We start from the raw sequence: 16592 nt of genomic DNA, 5'->3' as shown, positions 1-16592 counted from the left end.
GTGTTCCTCCATCCTTCCATGTGTCCCAAGGCTCCTCGTTATAATATCTTACCTTTATTATGCAGATGCTCTTAAAACATGTAATCAAATGAAATAAGATGTCGTCTCATCTCTGCAGCACTGCAAGTGCGACGTCTCCTCTTTGTCTTTAACCTCTCATCCTCGCTGCCAGTTATCAACTCAGTAATCAACAGCGGGACGTTAAACTATAACACACCGTCCTTCACATTTCAGGGACAGACTGGGACTAAAAAACGTCCCTGGACTTCTTTACCCAGACTAGACTGCAGATGATCCATCACTTGCCCCATCAATACAGACACACAAACGCACACACAAACGCACACACACACACACACACACACACACACACACACACACACACCAACCCCTTAATACTAGCAGCATGATGGATTAATACTCTGGGCTACTGTAACACTCGTACTGAGCTATTTTAAGAGCCAGTGAAAGGTTTGTCAGCAGCAGGCTACAATGTGAAGACGCCATGATGGATGTTGAGCAGTCAACACAGGGAATAATTTGATCTTTTTAGCTCTAAACTTGAAGTGACCCACTTCTGTGTGGTAATCGAATCAGACATGTATAGTGCAACCCTTCACCTCAAGAGGGCACTAATGTGTTATTCTAAACACTTGAACTAGTTCCACGTTGCCGTGTGTCGGTCTGCAGCAAGGATAGACAGTACCTCACAACAGTTGTGAGGGAATTGGCTGGCTAAACCATAACTGTTAACCCCTAAGCTAAAATATCCTGCCTGGCGGTTTATTTGGAAATGATGTTGACAAGGTTGTGCCGTAGTTAGCATGCTGATTTGAAAAAAAGTCTCTAGATGTTATGATCACCACCACAAAACTGTCTTGAAATATTAAACCCACAGCTTTTAATCCAACGCTTGTGACTAAGTATTCAGATGCTCACGCGTGGTTAGAACACATTTTGAATACATTTTTCATTTAAAAAAAAAAAGCCTGATGCTAGCCTGCTGTTTAAGCCTAAAGATAATGCTGCCTTTGATTGTATTTTGGGTGGATGCTTCGTTTTCCCTCTGTGGAATTGCAGCAAGCATTGAGATGGTGAACAAGCCAGTTCTGGCCCTGGGGCCATGTTTTGACTCTGAGCCATAAACTATTTAGGAAAATGTTGACTCATTACAACTAATAGATTCACACCCTGTTGGCAATTAGAGAGAATACAGCATTTTTATTCACCTTCCAGTCCTGGAATGTTTGATTTTTTTACAGTCCAAAGTATTTACACTGTAATGCACAGTGAGTGTGTATCTATCCTGACAAGTTCAGCAGCAGCCGTCACGGATGAGTGCATGTTTATGTAGTAGTGCAGAGTTATTATTCACTCAGAGCGGGGCTTCTAATTCAAGTCCAACACTTTTGGCTCCGCTTTGGCCTTCAAGAAATCTGAGGAAAATGTCTTTTGCTGCTAGATTCAGTGCAGGTCAGACAGCACTCTGAGCAGTTTTTGTTGAAAACAGCTTCCTCCTGTACCTGGAGACAAGGTTGATGAGAGCAGTGAGGTTGAACTATGCAGTCGATGTCCTGTGAAACAGAAACTACGGTCAAAGAGGATGATGCTGCAGTAGCGCAAACATGAGGCATCTTCAGCATCCCAAAGCGGCGGGGTTATCTAAAAGTCATGCACACCTTCAGTGCGAGTGCTGTCTGCTGTGTACCCTTGAAGATCCTCCCTCTCTCTGTCTCCCTCAGGATCAACTCCTGTCCCAACAACTGTTCGGGCCACGGCAGATGCAGCACGGTGAACTCCGCAGCAGGTCGAGTCTACTGTGAGTGTGAGGAGTATTGGAAAGGAGACGCTTGCGACATCCCGTACTGCCGGGACAACTGTGGCAGTCCGGATCACGGATACTGCGACCTGACCGGCGAGAAGCTGTGCGTCTGCAATGACAGCTGGCAAGGTAAAGAAGCAGGAGGGGTGGGGAGGTAGAGAGGGAGGGGAGGAGCACCAGAGATAATTCACCTGTGTTTGATGTGCTTTAAATGAACCGTCTCACTGATTACTTCACATGTTTTGTAATGTGTTCATCAAAGTTCAGAGATGCCCAGCTTAATGTGATACTTCACCAAAAAAAGTACATTTTGCCATTCAAGTGCTTACAAACAATGCGGCTGAGAGTTTGTCAGCGGATGTTTTGGACAGCTCTGCTTTTGTGAGTCATATGGCGCCATTAGCTTCAAGCTAAATATTCGTGGGAAGAAGAGAAAAACATCTTTGTGAGCTTAAGACACGTATTTGTGAGTACTTGAAAGGCAAAATACACTTTTTTGGTGACGTATTGCTTTAAAATAATGAATATATGTCAGTGTTGTTGAGTCAGTTAGTTTTTAACTGCCTGCAAATGATTGAATTCCTTTGACTAATATTGGAATCTATCACTTTTTCAGTGATATAATGACTAAAAATGAAGCCAACCTCCGTTCTTTGCTCTCAAAGCACATTTCTTCTTCCACCTGTCAGATGGAGGATCTTGCAATGATTTGTTCAATGTTGACATGAAAAGAGAATCTGATGCAGCGCTGCCTGACTCAATATTATTTTATGTCATCAAGCATTAGATGCAATACCCAGGCTGATCTTCCCTTGTGGCGCATAATACGTGCTTCATTATTTTTGGTTTTTATGTTTATTTGTGAGCGATGGCATCTGACAGTATCTCTTTGCACAACCTGATAAAACACAAGTTCATGGAATATAATCGGTCTTTTGAAAGACTCCTGGAAAATCTGACACCTGGCTTGTTGTCGTTTCTGGTGTAGATGTGTGCCATCTTATCTGACCACAAATAAATTATCAGCCAGTGTTGTTTTACAAAGTAATAGTAATCTTAATCTGATGCCTGCTGGTGAGTTTGAGGAGAAACAGTGGTGAAGCACTGCCCCCTCCTGGGTGACTGGTGAAAGCACAAGTAGAAGCAGTAGAAAATCCTCCTCTCCTCAGATCGAGTAACCGTTTTCAGATTTCATCTGATGTTTGGAACCATTATGTATTATTGATATTCAATAAGAGATCAAAACAGCATCAGTTACTGTAGGAAACACGGTTTATGTCTTTTGTAGAGTGACTAGATAAACAAAGGGATCTTCTGGTGTTTATATAGTTATAATATATTATTGCATGTAATTAACGGGATCCTGTGCCTGAATGTCTCATGTTACTAATGTTTTCTTTCCTTTGTTGGCGTGTGATAGTTGTAAATTTGTTTGCAGTATTTTATTTTAATTCAGTCTGTATTTTATTCCACCGTCTAACTTAGAGAAAGGTCTCTTTTCCAAGAGAGACCTGAAACATTTTTAAAACTGTTTACTGTAATAGTCATTGAGGGATTAATAAAGTCAGTCAGAAGTGTCATAAAAAGCATCAGATAATAAGGTTTTATGAACAGATCTTGACACACCCCCTTTCTGGTCGGGGTTTTTTCATGTCTCCCTCTTGTCTTGGCCTCAGGTCCCGACTGCTCACTGTCCGTTCCCTCCACCGAGGCCTTCTGGGTTCTACCGAGCATCAAACCTTCTTCTCAGTCTCTGGGTCGGGCCTCCCATCAGGCCCTGGTGCACTCCGGGCTCATGTGGGTGGTGGGAGGATACTCCTTCAACTACTCCAACTACCACATGGTCCTCAAGTAAGAAACTTTCTGTCCAATTTGAAATTTGATGGAATCAGTCGAAATGTCTTGCGGTCATGACCTTTCATTTGTGGGTCACAATTTGTGTTTGTTAAAAAACTTTTAATTAAATTTAGTTTCCAATAGTAAAGTTATGTTTATCATTAAATTAAATGTTACACAACATTCATCTTTAGTAAAAGATTAGATGGAACGTCACAGCTACCACGACTACTACTACTACTACTATCACTACTACTACTACTACTACTACTACTGCTGCTGCTACTACTACTACTTCTACTACTACTACTAATTGAATAAAAGTTGAATTGAGGATGGCTCGCTCTTGAATAAAAAAGACAAAAAAGATTTCTTTCTCCTCTTACATATTCTAAGTCAAGCTGACCTTTTGTGACATTGTTGGTGTTTTGTTCTGCGCACTTCTCTCTCTTTCTCTCTCTGTCTTTCTCTCTCTCTTCAGCTACAACCTGGAGACGAGTACGTGGGACACGGTGCCTGTTAGCAGCGGTCCTCTCTACAGATATGGACACTCTTTGGCTCTCTACCAGGTAAAATATCACATTTCTACTCACTCGACACTCTCAAGTATTCGTTATTATGCTTCATATGAGACTGAATCGCTGAGGGGTACATTTTATAGATACTTCAACAAGCTCCAAATCAATAGGGGGCAGCATATGACCAGAGTTTGGTGGTCCCACACCTATTGCTGAAAACAACAAAATGCTAACTTCCTTAGCATGAGCTTAGGGGGAAATACTGAAACGGACAGGTCCTTTATATTCCAACACTCATCGGGTCATGAACTTTGATTCATGACTGATAGGCCACAGCTTGTTTATCGTTCCAATAACTCGGTGAAGACATTTGGTGAACAGGCAAATGGCGGGTGTTCTGCTTTTATTCACACTGACAGAGAGTCTGAAACTGTTGGACATGTGCATTATTAGTCAGTCTGATACTGAACCATTGAAGGAGTGAAGACAAGTGATACGGTTGTGCTGCGGTGAAGGTGATCCAGAGAAGTTTGTCACTGTGCACACAACCTTTTCACCTCCAGACCTCGAAACATTGAATGGATGAAAGGAAAAACGTCACTGTCGCCTTCTCCTGACACATCAGGAACTTTAGCACAAGCAGTATTTTTACCTCGGTGGGGGTAACAGAGACATGGGAGCAGACTGAGTGACACGTCATCTCTCACCTCTCTGTTCACACTGATATTTTAGGAGATGCAGCTGCAGTGCACGCTGAGCTGCAGCCATCAGGGACAGGAAAGGAATGTTTCTGCATCAGAGACTTTTTCACCAGCACAAATAAAGATTTCTTTCTGCTGTGAAATTGTCAATGAAATAATGAAGATTCATGTTATCATAGACCTAATTTGTCAAAACAGTTTTAATGTCACCAAAAAGTGAAAAAAAACCCTGAAATATTGCCTGACTGTGAACCAAAGATCAGTTTTGTTCTACATATCTTGAGAAACATGTTATGTTATTGTGCTGTTTGGTATTTAAGATCCTAGTTATGATGGAGTTCAGTTGGAGGAAGGAAAAATGTTAGACAGAACAGAAATTATTGGTACTCTTAAGCTTTTTGGCATTAAGAAGCTCCTGCGCCTTTAATATCGCCTCATACATTTTCTGATTTGGGATTTGTTCTTTGGTAAGAACATAATCTAACTCCTGTTGACTCTTATGTGCTATAATCCTCAACATGATAAGAACAAAGGTACTTACTATCAGTGGTTAAGATTATATCATGAATTTCAAGTAGGCTTTACTCAGTATTTAAGAAAATCTTAAGAGCACTTTGGTGAATGAGGCCCAGAGTCTGTTGGGATTAAAAGAAGTACATAATTTACAAATTCAAAATACTAAGAACAGTATTTTGTTAATTCCTTGGAGAAATTATGTCTTTTGGTTTAGCTCTCAGTGCCTCACAGCAAGTTGGTTCACACTTTTAAAAGTTCTGGGAGCACGATGATAGGGCAGGTGTTTGTCATATTTCAAGGATATTTGCGTTGGTCTGATGGATGGCGTTTGGACCAGCCCAGTTTTGCTCAAGTCTCCCAATCTCTTAATCTCTCTCATCTGTCATTTATCACGAGAAAGCAGTGCAGTAAAAATCCAATCCATGGGTTCTTCCAAATGTTTTGGAAATAGCAAACAGTTGCTTTTAACATTCATAATGTTAACATGGGTTTTTAAATACAGAACTATATAAAGTCGTTTTTATACAGATACCATTGTTATCAGTAGGTGTCAGCTATCAGCCACGTCAACTGTAAAAATATCAGCTTGTCAGATCTGGTGCATCCATATCAGAAGTCTGCCAGGATGCAGTTGGAGACTCCATCAGTCCGCCATCATGACCGGAATCTCTCTTCCTTCCTCCTACTCACTCAGGATGACATTTACATGTTTGGTGGGAAGCTGGAAGTCGGATCAGCCAACGTGACGGACGAGCTGTGGGTGTTCAACATCCCCAGACGCTCCTGGTCACAGCAGAAACCGGCCCCGCCCCCTCCGTACGCCCTGGAGGGGCACAGCGCCCACATTGTGAAGCTGGCCGATGGCGAGTTGGTGATGCTGATCTTCTTCGGCTACTCGCCCGTCTACAGCTACATCAACAAGGTTCAGGAGTACAACATCAGTAAGTGAACCCGCTCACCTGGATTTCCTTGTTATGGTTTTGTAATGATGAAAGTCAAACTCATGGAACCTCGGAGGTGTTGACGTCTCCCAGCAGCCACATTATTTGGACTTTAATTCACATTTGTTTAATCCAAGTGAGTATTTTATTAGATAATTTCTATATTTATTGGTTTTACTTTGGCGTGTGAAGGGGCGTGCTGATGTGGCTCTTTGGGACATTTCTATAAAAGAAAGAGCACAAAAACAGTACAATTCACTGAGAATATTCACAACTCAGTAATTCGCCCAGAGCAGTTTTCTCTTCCATGAAAAAATTACACGCTCCATGTCGAAGGGATATTTTCTCCAAAAAAAAAAAAAGTGTTTTGTTTCTTTATAATCTCTTTTGAAAACTCACTTTTATTTAAAAGCAGTTTTTCCTTAACTGCTCTTCTTGTGCTTCAGTTGATTTTTTATTTCGTTCATATCTTCAGTCTTGGGTTTATTATGGTTTTTGGTGTTTTTAATTTAAAACAGTTTGGAACTTTACTCTTAAAAAGTACATTTAAATAAAGTCATTATTGTAGAAGTAACTGCTCCTGTACTTCCTGAATCCCCTCATTTGTAGTCCAGCTTTTATCCGTATGGCAATAAACCGTATCCCTTAAAACAGCAGCGGCACCTCGAACCACGAGGAGATGTGGAAAGTAATGGAATATCTATAACTACATAGACATGGGAGAGAAAACTGTTGAAATACTGTCCTCAGTGATTCTTAGCAAACATTTCTTACATTCACACAAATAAATAATACACGTATTTTTATCGACATGAATCATTGTCTGACTGGTGTCTTTAAATTACAAATATTACTAATCAGGAATGACCTCTGCTCTGCCTTCTCTCTAGTCTATGTTACAGGCATCATTTTAATTCTTAATATTTCATAATGTTTTATGGTAATCAACCAGCGAATAATCTGTAGTCCCTAATAATTTACCCTTGCATGAGCCAGTCTGTTACTTTACCAGTGTGACCAGCAGATGGCAGTGTTGGTCAGCATAAAACGGCTACGGCTGATTTTAGAGCAGAAACTTTTGGAGAGGAACACACACACACACACACACACACACACACACACACTCTCTCTCACACTCTCTCGCTCTCTCTCTCACACACACTCTCCAGGAGTGGCCATTAAGAAGCGGTGGCACCAGGTCGAAGTGTCTGGGAGAAGACAATGATTAATGAGACCACTGCCTTCGCGCTCGCTCTCTCTCACTCTACCTTCTTGTCATCATTTTCTCTCTCTCTCTTCTTTTGCTCTCCCTCATCATCTGCTCATCTCCTCTTCTCCACCTCTTTTTCCTGTCATCTGCTGGCCTGTTTCTGACCCCCTACGTCATGGCTCTTCTCAGTCGTAGTCATCTCTCCCCGCTCTCCCCTCGTCTGCCTGTCACTTTCATCCTCGCCCGTTGTCTCAGTGTTCATCTGTTCTGAGCATCGTTAGCCATCAGACAATTCAGTACAACCTGGAAGTGAAGGAGGGAGTAAAAGAAGAAGGTAGAAAGTGAGTTAAAAGGATTTAATGACATCGCAGAGAGGCAGGTTCGAATCAATTAGCCGCTTGAGACAAGATGAGAGTTGACCCTCGGCTTCATATCTGCACCTCTTTCCGTCACTCTTTTCTATCTCTCTTGACATCGTTCATCGTTCTATCCTTTTTGTTATGTCTCAGCCTGTTCCTGTCGTCTGCTGCTGACTTGCTCTCTCTCGTCTCTCCTCTCTTTTTTAATTGAAGTTTAATTACGTTGAAACTTTTTCATCCCTTCAATTAGAAAATATGTTGCTCAAGTGTTCGAGTCCAACTGCTACTAGATCTTATAGGAGTATAATAAACATCTGGGTGCAGTTCCGTTTCAGACGTTTATAGTTTCTGGGAAACTTTTCTTTTAGCTTCTCTCTTGACTTAAAAAAAAACATTCATTTCTTTTGAATGTTAAAATTTGTTTTTGTTCTTTTTCCCTGACTCAAGTATTTGATTAGTTTTATTTTACTTTAACCACAGAGATTGTGACACATTTCAAACGAAAGTGAGCAGGAAATGAAAATTTACATTTAGTGGAAATATTATGTTTCTATAATGTGATTAGATTACGTAGGATATTTTCGAGAGCTTCTAACGAGTTCATCATGAAATCTGAGAAATGATGTGCGGAATTTGACTGTTGGAAAGTGGGTGTGGCCAGAGCACGTCAATAAAGTCAGGTGAGGCCTTGTACCTGAACTCTCAGACAGACACAGGCTAAGTGTTAAAAGTTTGAGGGGTGGATGTCAGGTTATTGGGGTAATAGTATATAATTAATGTTTAGTTAATGCTGAGCTATGTTTAAGATATAATGTGAACAGTTAAGTGTTAGTAATTGGCTAATAGATATGCTGATGTAAGCAGGTATTATTATTTTTTTCTACTGGTGTAAACACTTAAGTTGTGACATGACAATACGAAGGAATAAACATTTTTAGGGCATTTGGTGTTTAAAGAATAGCTGAACAATGTGACTCAGGATTTAAATGACAGGCTTTTTTTAATTCTTCCAGTTTATCTTCCAGATTTGTCTCTTTTTCTTCCATCCCACTTTCTCTCAACCTTCAGAAGCTCCTCCTCCTTTGAAGGCTTACTTTGTTGTGTTGTTCTGCAGCTTGGATGATGTAATTTATGATTTTAATAAGATTTTGAATGCATCTGAATCATCTCAATGGATCACACTTGTCTAATAAACTTTAATTTCCTCTTTGGCTCGCTCCCCCCCCCCCCCCCCCCCCCCCTCCAGAATTAAAAGTGCTTTCTGGCACAAAAACAAAAAAGTCCAAGTTTGCCAAATGTCAGAAATATTTCATTATAGTGAACATGGTTTGATTTCCTGCATCTCCCAGCCTTCTGTGTGTATTTGCATGTCAGGGTCGAACTCGTGGCAGGTGGTGTCTGCAGCGGGGGCAGTGGTCCAGGGGGGTCACGGCCACAGCAGCGTGTATGACCAGGCCAGCGGCTGCGTCTTTGTCCACGGGGGCTACAAGGCTCTGAGCAACAACAAGTACGGCCTGGTGGACCACATGTACCGCTACCACGTCCACACCAGGACATGGTGAGACCCTGATAAGGTTCATGTCTGTGTATAAGTGCTCTCTCAGGACAGGAGGATGGGAATCTGTGACAGGAGGGTTGACCTCAGGTGACCCTGGGCAGATGGATGGGTGAAAGAGGACACTTGGCTCCGTCCTTCTCTCCTCCTCACGCACCTCACACGCATCAACCTGCCGTCTCTCTGCGGCGCCTCACACTTTCCAGATGGAATCTGTTGTAGGAGTCAGATGTCACTTGAGCCGGTGAACCCCTGAGATTCTCAGACTGGAACATTTCAGTGTGTCCCAGATATTCCCCACATCAGCTGTCCAGCACCAGGATCATCTCTTTTGTCAGCTGAAAAATGACCTGCCTGGTCCTGAACAGCACATGTAAATATATAGGTTAGGGGTTGACCTTTGACCTTTAATCTTCCAACACGTATCCAACAGGCTGGTGGGAAGTCAGATTCACTGGTGTTGATGACAGTGGGTCTCCACTATGTGACCTCTGACTTCCAAATAGCCTGAGACCTCAACCAGGTTTCGTGTGTGTGTGTGTGTGTGTGTGTGCGTTCGTTCACGTGGAGTAACAGTTGGTATGAAGGCTCGTCATCACAGGCCATACGTCAGACAGACACCATCAGTAACATAGCGTCCCACACACACACAGATTAACACTATCCTCATATGTCTCACTGCTGTCTCTCTCTCTCTCTCTCTCTCTCTCTCTCTCTCTCTCTCTCTCTCTCTCTCTCTCTCTCTCTCTCTCTCTCTCTCTCTCTCTCTCTCTCTCTCTCTCTCTCTCTCTCTCTCTCTCTCTCTCTCTCTCTCTCACTGCGTGTGTACACAGGTTGATCCTCCGGGAGAGCGGTCTGGCCAGGTATCTCCACTCTGCAGTGCTGATGAGCGGCACGGTGCTGGTTTTTGGAGGAAATACTCACAACGACACGTCGCTTAGCAACGGAGCAAAGTGCTTTTCTGCCGACTTCCTGGCATATGATATTGGTAAAACACATTCCTGAAGTGAAATCGGTTCAAACATAGAAAGAAATATTACCAGAGACTGGCACCAGAGCAGGTGCAGGGAAAACACGAGGTCCAAAATATAAACCCAAACAAAGGAGGCGCAAAAGAGTCCAAACCGATAGTTTTATAGTTTTAAAGATTATTCACGAAAAAAAAAAAGATCAAAGAAGTGGAGGCAAGATGAGGACATTCAACTCAAACTTTTATTGTTCACCCATGATTCCATCAACACACACACACACACACACACACACACACACACACACACACACACACACACACACACACAAACTGCATTCCATAAAATGTGATTCTCCATCAGGAAACACTGGATTAAATAGCTCAAATATTGTGGAGTGTGTTTTGGGGAATCGGAACGGAAAAGACGATCAAATGAGTGTGTGAGTGTGACACCGGGAGTGTGTGATCCCGGTGTGTGTCTACTGTCGGTAGAGACTGAGGATGATTGAGGATCCTATTACAGACAACCCGGCTGCAGCACAAACCAGATGGTGCGGGGTTGTTTCAACCCCTCGACAGGGATGGAGAGATGGAGGGATGGAAGAAACAAGGGATTACGTCGACTCTTCACAGGGGAGAAACAACAGGGAGCAGAGACATTAGCAGAGAGATGGATGTATGTGAGTGTAGAGCAGTAATATGTGACTCTGAGTGGAGTGAAAGATGGGATGTGATGGGAGGAAGAGGATGACGCCTGCTGAGGCCTCAGTAAAGCTGCTGTTGATTCTGAAGCACAATTAGTTGTATTTCATTGTTGCAGTCAAAACCTGATCAGACACTCAGGCCATCATCATTAGGAACCCAAATTATGCTTTTGGGCTTTGTACCTTTCCTACAGTGAATCACATCTCTTGGTGGGTCTGACATGCAGAGTTATAAAGCCCAAACCCTACAGCAAAGGGAGTTCCTCTGGCCTACAGGAAACTCCTCCTGGATGTCCCGAGATGCTGAGGTTGTCGTTCAGGCTTCTCTGGTGTGACAGCAGCGCCTCCATCTGTCTCACTGTGGCAGAGAGAAAAAACCTCTACCCACTGCGGAATCTTGATCCAGTTTTACTGCAAACTTCTGTGTCAGCAGGCTCAAGCTCAGAGATGGCTTGATACTGTCTTAACCTCTGGGTTGAAAGCTTCAAGTTTCACTATAGTTGATGATGTTGAACTCTTTATTTTGGTAGTTACCCCTTGAACTTGGTGTGGGTGGGTTGCATGGCTGATGTGGCTGCTCCTACAGGATGTAAAGGGTTAATTTATACACAGTGTGTCTCTGCTGGGCAGTGAGGCTGAGGCTGACACCCAGGATCAGTTTCAGATATCTGGGATTGAAATGGGTCAAGATTACATGTAATCTGTTAAAGTCTCTGTAGGGTTTTGAGAGAGCTGCCCCGTGTGATTTCTGAATGATGAAATCCGATTGGTGTAAATAGGATAGTCACTGGGGACTGTTTGTATATTATTGAATCAAGGCCTAGTTTTGACTCAGCCTTGCTTAGCCAAACGTTTCTCCCGTGTTGCCACAGTGCAATTTACCTGTCATCATTTTGTCGTCACAGAGAAAAAAGGCTCTGTCTCGTTCGTGTTTCTGTAAGCGTATCATAATCATCATGGGCAGCGTGATGCACAGGATGCAGCGATGATGCCCTCGCCACAGGCATAAACCAGTTTCTATGTTAGAATCTTGTGAACCCGACTAGTTTTTATCTAAGAGTAAATTTGCATCATCATCATCAATATTGCTGATGCCCTGGAGGGCAGCTGAAATTGAAAACAATTTAGCTGACTGTATTTCCCCGAAAACAGGTTTTCTGTTGCACATTACTTGCACGTTGGAGGAGGGTTTGTTTGGGTTGACAACATTTTCCTGATCGTCAAGAGTTGTTTTGGATCAGTTCATGCTTGCTGATCCTGGTAGGCCGGGTGAGACCAGGCTAACAGTATGAACTCATCGTTTTTGGCTTTTGCAGCTCCTTTTTTCCCCTCAACTGACGAACGTTGTCTTGTTTGATGACTTGATCACATTATTAATGAGATGTTGGGCCTGTATTTCACCACGTTGTTTACTTGTTACTTCTCTAAAATTGTCATTTATTGACCAAAATAAACTTCCCTTTGCAACCATTCCTCCCAGTTAATAGTGGGAAATTTCCCTCCATGTGGAAGTTAAAACAATCATAAACAGTTGTTTTTAACTCTCCATAATCACTCATCAGAGAATTTGTTCAGTTTTTTTTGTAGTTAGTGAAAATTTCAGTCACTTTTAAATAGAAGTAAGTCAGACTGCTGGTTTAATTCTGCATAAATCCTAATATTGCTTTAGTGCTTCATGGTGCAGCTGGCGGTTTACTGTATCTCCTTTCCTCCTCTTTTTTTCATCATTCGTGTCACCGTCTGCTGTAAATGACATAATAAAGGGAAACACCAGGGCGGATGTTGGCGGTGAATGTGAAGAAACCAATGAGTGTGAAGAGAGGAGAGAGGATAGTACACTGAGAAATAAATGAAGAAGGGATTTAGGGAGAGAGAGGAAGCGCAGAGGGCAGCAGAAGAGAATTAAAGACAATAAAAACAACAAGGTTTGTTGGGATAAAGCTCATTATAAGCTTGTGAATGAAAGTAAAATCAAAGGTAATAATAAAGAGTTTGTTTTGTCCCATCTTAATGAAGCGGAGGCTGCTGGGTGTTGGATGCAGTGGCTTTTTTGCTCCATCAACACTCGTAATAACCTCCCATGTCCCTCAACTCTGCATAACCACACCCCTGTCTTCATAAATGTCATTATTTATTCATTAACGCTTGTGTCTGCAGATCCCACCAACTTTATAGGCCACCAGTTACCTTTTTTACCGACTGCGGCTGGAGGAAGGGAACGATCAGGGATTCTGCTTATTTGGAAAGATTTAAGCGCATGCAAGTGTTTTTGTTTCAATGTGGTTCAGGTATATTGGAAAGTTGGGGGGGGGGGGACTTTATTTTGAATAAATGCCCATTTGATGGCGACCTGACTGACTCGCCATTGCTGAAACATGCATGCATGAGTGTTGAGCAGCAGCAAGAAGCGAGTGACACTCATAGCTGTTAAGTTGCAGCACCTCATCTCTCTGAGACTGACGTAAACTTAAATTATTATTTATCTATTTATTTATGATTTGGGGGGGCTCAGTGGGGGGGGGGGGGGCTGCTGTCTTCTATCAGTCAGCAGCACCTGTTATGTAGTACTTGTCTTGTGTTTTCTCTTCCACTCCTCACTTGTCTCGACAGGAGATAATTAATTACTTCCACCTGTGGAAGTCACTTCTCCCCATCACTTATTTCCTCTTTATTTGCTCTCCACGCTCACCAGCAGCGGAGGGGTTTCAAGCGCTAACTTGTTTTTGTTTTGCTGCGCTAACCTTGGAGGGGCGACACAGCGTTATTAGCTTCTCCCGCTCTTCTGCTGCCACACATTAGATTCAGGTCGACATGGAAAGCACTTTTCATTTGGATTTAATTCCCCCTCTCCCCCTCAAGCTCTACCATCCTCCCTCCCCTCAATCCTGCTACCCTAACACTTCTAATTAGATTTGGGGGGGAAAATGAATTCTGATTAAAAACGCAGTCCTCTCCAACTTGACACTCCATATGCACACTCCCACACACTGTTTGCTGCATACAGACCTGATGCGTGCGCGCACGCACGCACGCACGCACGCACGCACGCACACACACATACTGTTGGCTGGGAGGATGTTGGGAGCCGTGATATATTGGCGGTGCTCCCCCGCCCTTCCTCATCAAGTCCTCTATTAGTGCAGATCAGATCAAACTGTCAATCAGGCCGCCACGCCTGCCTGCTTCGATCTGGACTCGTGATTTCTCTCTCTGTCCCACCATGCATTATTAACAGATTTTCTCATATCCCGAGAGGAAATTAAAATCAGTGTTGATGTGTGTATGTGTGTGTGCTATGGGTGATAAGTATCTGTTAAGCCTGTAATTCTTTGGTGAGCAATTCAGCCTGAAGGTCCAATATCACGTTCAAGGTTGTGTGGCCACTAGGGCCCAGAGGATGGGGCTCAAAGGTCAGTAATGCTGAATAGAGATTTCTCATTCGATAGCGTCGGTAAATATTGGAGGCTGGAGAAGGATTTTGAAACATCACCATTGCCGTCTTAATTCATGTTCAGGTTCACCAGGTCGTAGCATCCCCTTCTGAAAGCTTCGAGCGTGTTCATGAGCAACTAGAACATAGGAATGGTCCATTCTTCAAGTTGGGAGAACACACCGAGCAACTGCCGAGCTCTGAATATCCAACAAAGAAAGTGGGAAGTTTTTGAGAGCCTGAATATGTTGGAGGGAAAAAAGTTACATTTACGGTAGGTTTAAGGGATACAGTGGCCAGTGCGCGAGCAAAAACGAGCTAACAGTCTACAAGTTAGCTAACAGGCTATTCCATCCCCGCAGCGATCTGTGGTGCTCCATGCGCATGTTTCACATTATTCAGTGGCTATAAAATCAATGTGAAAACAAGAGGAAAATTGTTGTATCAGCAGAGATTATTGTGACATTCACAGTTTGTATTAATAAATGTTTCTTTGTCATGTAGCTCAGGTAATGTTAGCCCTCTGGCTGGCCAATTATTGTTCCCTATCTGTCAATATGTCGTACCTGTCTCCTGAGCTTGGGTTCTTTTCACTTATGGCCGTTAAGGTTGTTTGCCACTCCCGTGCTTTCACATCAGAAACAGCAACCACGTTGTCTGTTTGTTGTTGTTGTTGTTGTTGTTATTGTTTGAACACATTGTTCTGCAAAGTGGGACTTTTCCAAATGCAAATTTTCTAAGTTCCCAGTTGAATCAACACTCTATTAATACCAGATTTCGTGAACTTCTTTTCTTGTGCTGCTGCAGGTGATTGTCATCATCCAATTATTCAGGAGGTCGAGAGATCAGATTCCAGCTGTGTAACCTCGCCACACAAAACGCCATCTAAGGCTGCTGTGTAAGACGCACAGTCAGGGAGAAGAGTAGTGTGAACACACTCACTCAGTTTAGTTTCATAAATTTGCACATTGAATTTTTACTGCGTAAAAACACAACATTAAAGTTATTGTGCCAGAATGGACCTTTAAACATTTCCACCTCATTGAGGAGAGCTGCACAATGCAAACCAGAACCTGATTCCCAGAAACTAAACCAAGCAAATGGTCTTGTTTGTTATTATGTAAAAATCACAGATTACGATTCCAATTATCTCAATAGTTGAAAGGAAAATTTGCTTTATGTATTGGATTGCAGTGTGATAAAAGTATTTTGCATTTAAAAGAGGATGAAGAGTCACCTGCCTTGTTTCCACAGTGAAGATATCTGGTACAGTTCTCAACTAAAGTGGTTTTATATCTGCTCTGCGACTTTCCAGCCGTGCTAAAGCTTATTTTAGTTGCTTAAGTGCCTCAAGTGAAAAGTATAAAAACTCTTCACAGCACCTCTGCCACATGCTTCCAGCGGGTCTTTGTTGCCACATACAGCAGCAGCACACCTGGAGCTCCACTACAGAGGTGCCAATGAGACAGTCCTGTTCAGGTTATATTAAAGTACCCCTGACAACACCTCACATCTAGAAATAGATTTCACGCTGAGATCAAATCCCCAGACCAGCTTATGTTTAAAAGCAGATATCTAACAAACTGAAGACCTCCAAAGAGTTTGTTCCCTGCTGGAAACGCCAGGCGCTCATCTGAAAACACCCAGCTGGGAGCGCTTTGGAGGAGCAGCTTTCTGCCAGCTGAGTCTGCTTGAGAACCTCCTCCGGTCTTTGCTCGGAACGAAATGACTGTTCGTGGGGGAAGAAATGTTGTAATCAAGAACTATTTTGTTGTTGTTGCTCAACTCTCTTACATGTAGGATGTGATGTCATTTTGAGTCAGTTACAGGGGACAATAAGGCCCAGGTTGAAAGATACTGTGATTTCACTTCAACCAAAGTGTTTTTGTTTAATTTAATGGTTGTAGTCCCATCGTCAACATGTTCAGTAGTACGCAGACTCTGTAATGCAGTTTTTACGTGTATTTTTATGGTTAGGGCAGATGTTAAAAGTGTTACCAGAAGAGCCAGGATTTGTACAGGCAGCTTGG

General features: G+C 42.7%; 1 protein-coding gene across 15 annotated transcripts in view; it reads left to right on the top strand.

Moving 5' to 3' along the window:
• atrnl1a (attractin-like 1a) overlaps positions 1-16592 on the top strand; it is a 204417-nt gene that overhangs the window by 29192 nt on the left and 158633 nt on the right. For all 15 annotated transcript variants that reach the window (XR_015109331.1, XR_015109332.1, XM_086179718.1 and 12 more), the window contains 6 exons: positions 1743-1951; positions 3499-3673; positions 4140-4227; positions 6088-6334; positions 9278-9461; positions 10292-10446. Coding sequence is in view for 13 of the 15 variants with exons in the window: in XM_086179718.1 (XP_086035844.1) it covers positions 1743-1951; positions 3499-3673; positions 4140-4227; positions 6088-6334; positions 9278-9461; positions 10292-10446 (1058 nt within the window). In the remaining 2 variants the exon portion in view is untranslated. The remainder of the gene's footprint in view (positions 1-1742; positions 1952-3498; positions 3674-4139; positions 4228-6087; positions 6335-9277; positions 9462-10291; positions 10447-16592) is intronic.

The sequence above is a fragment of the Aulostomus chinensis genome, chromosome 16, assembly GCF_037954235.1.
Source record: "Aulostomus chinensis isolate RoL2024-O1b breed Wild chromosome 16, RoL_Achi_v1.0, whole genome shotgun sequence".
NCBI classification, from domain to species: Eukaryota; Metazoa; Chordata; class Actinopteri; order Syngnathiformes; family Aulostomidae; genus Aulostomus; species Aulostomus chinensis.
The sequence above is the reverse complement of the archived record's forward strand: the minus strand, read 5'-3'. Positions and strand labels throughout refer to the sequence as shown.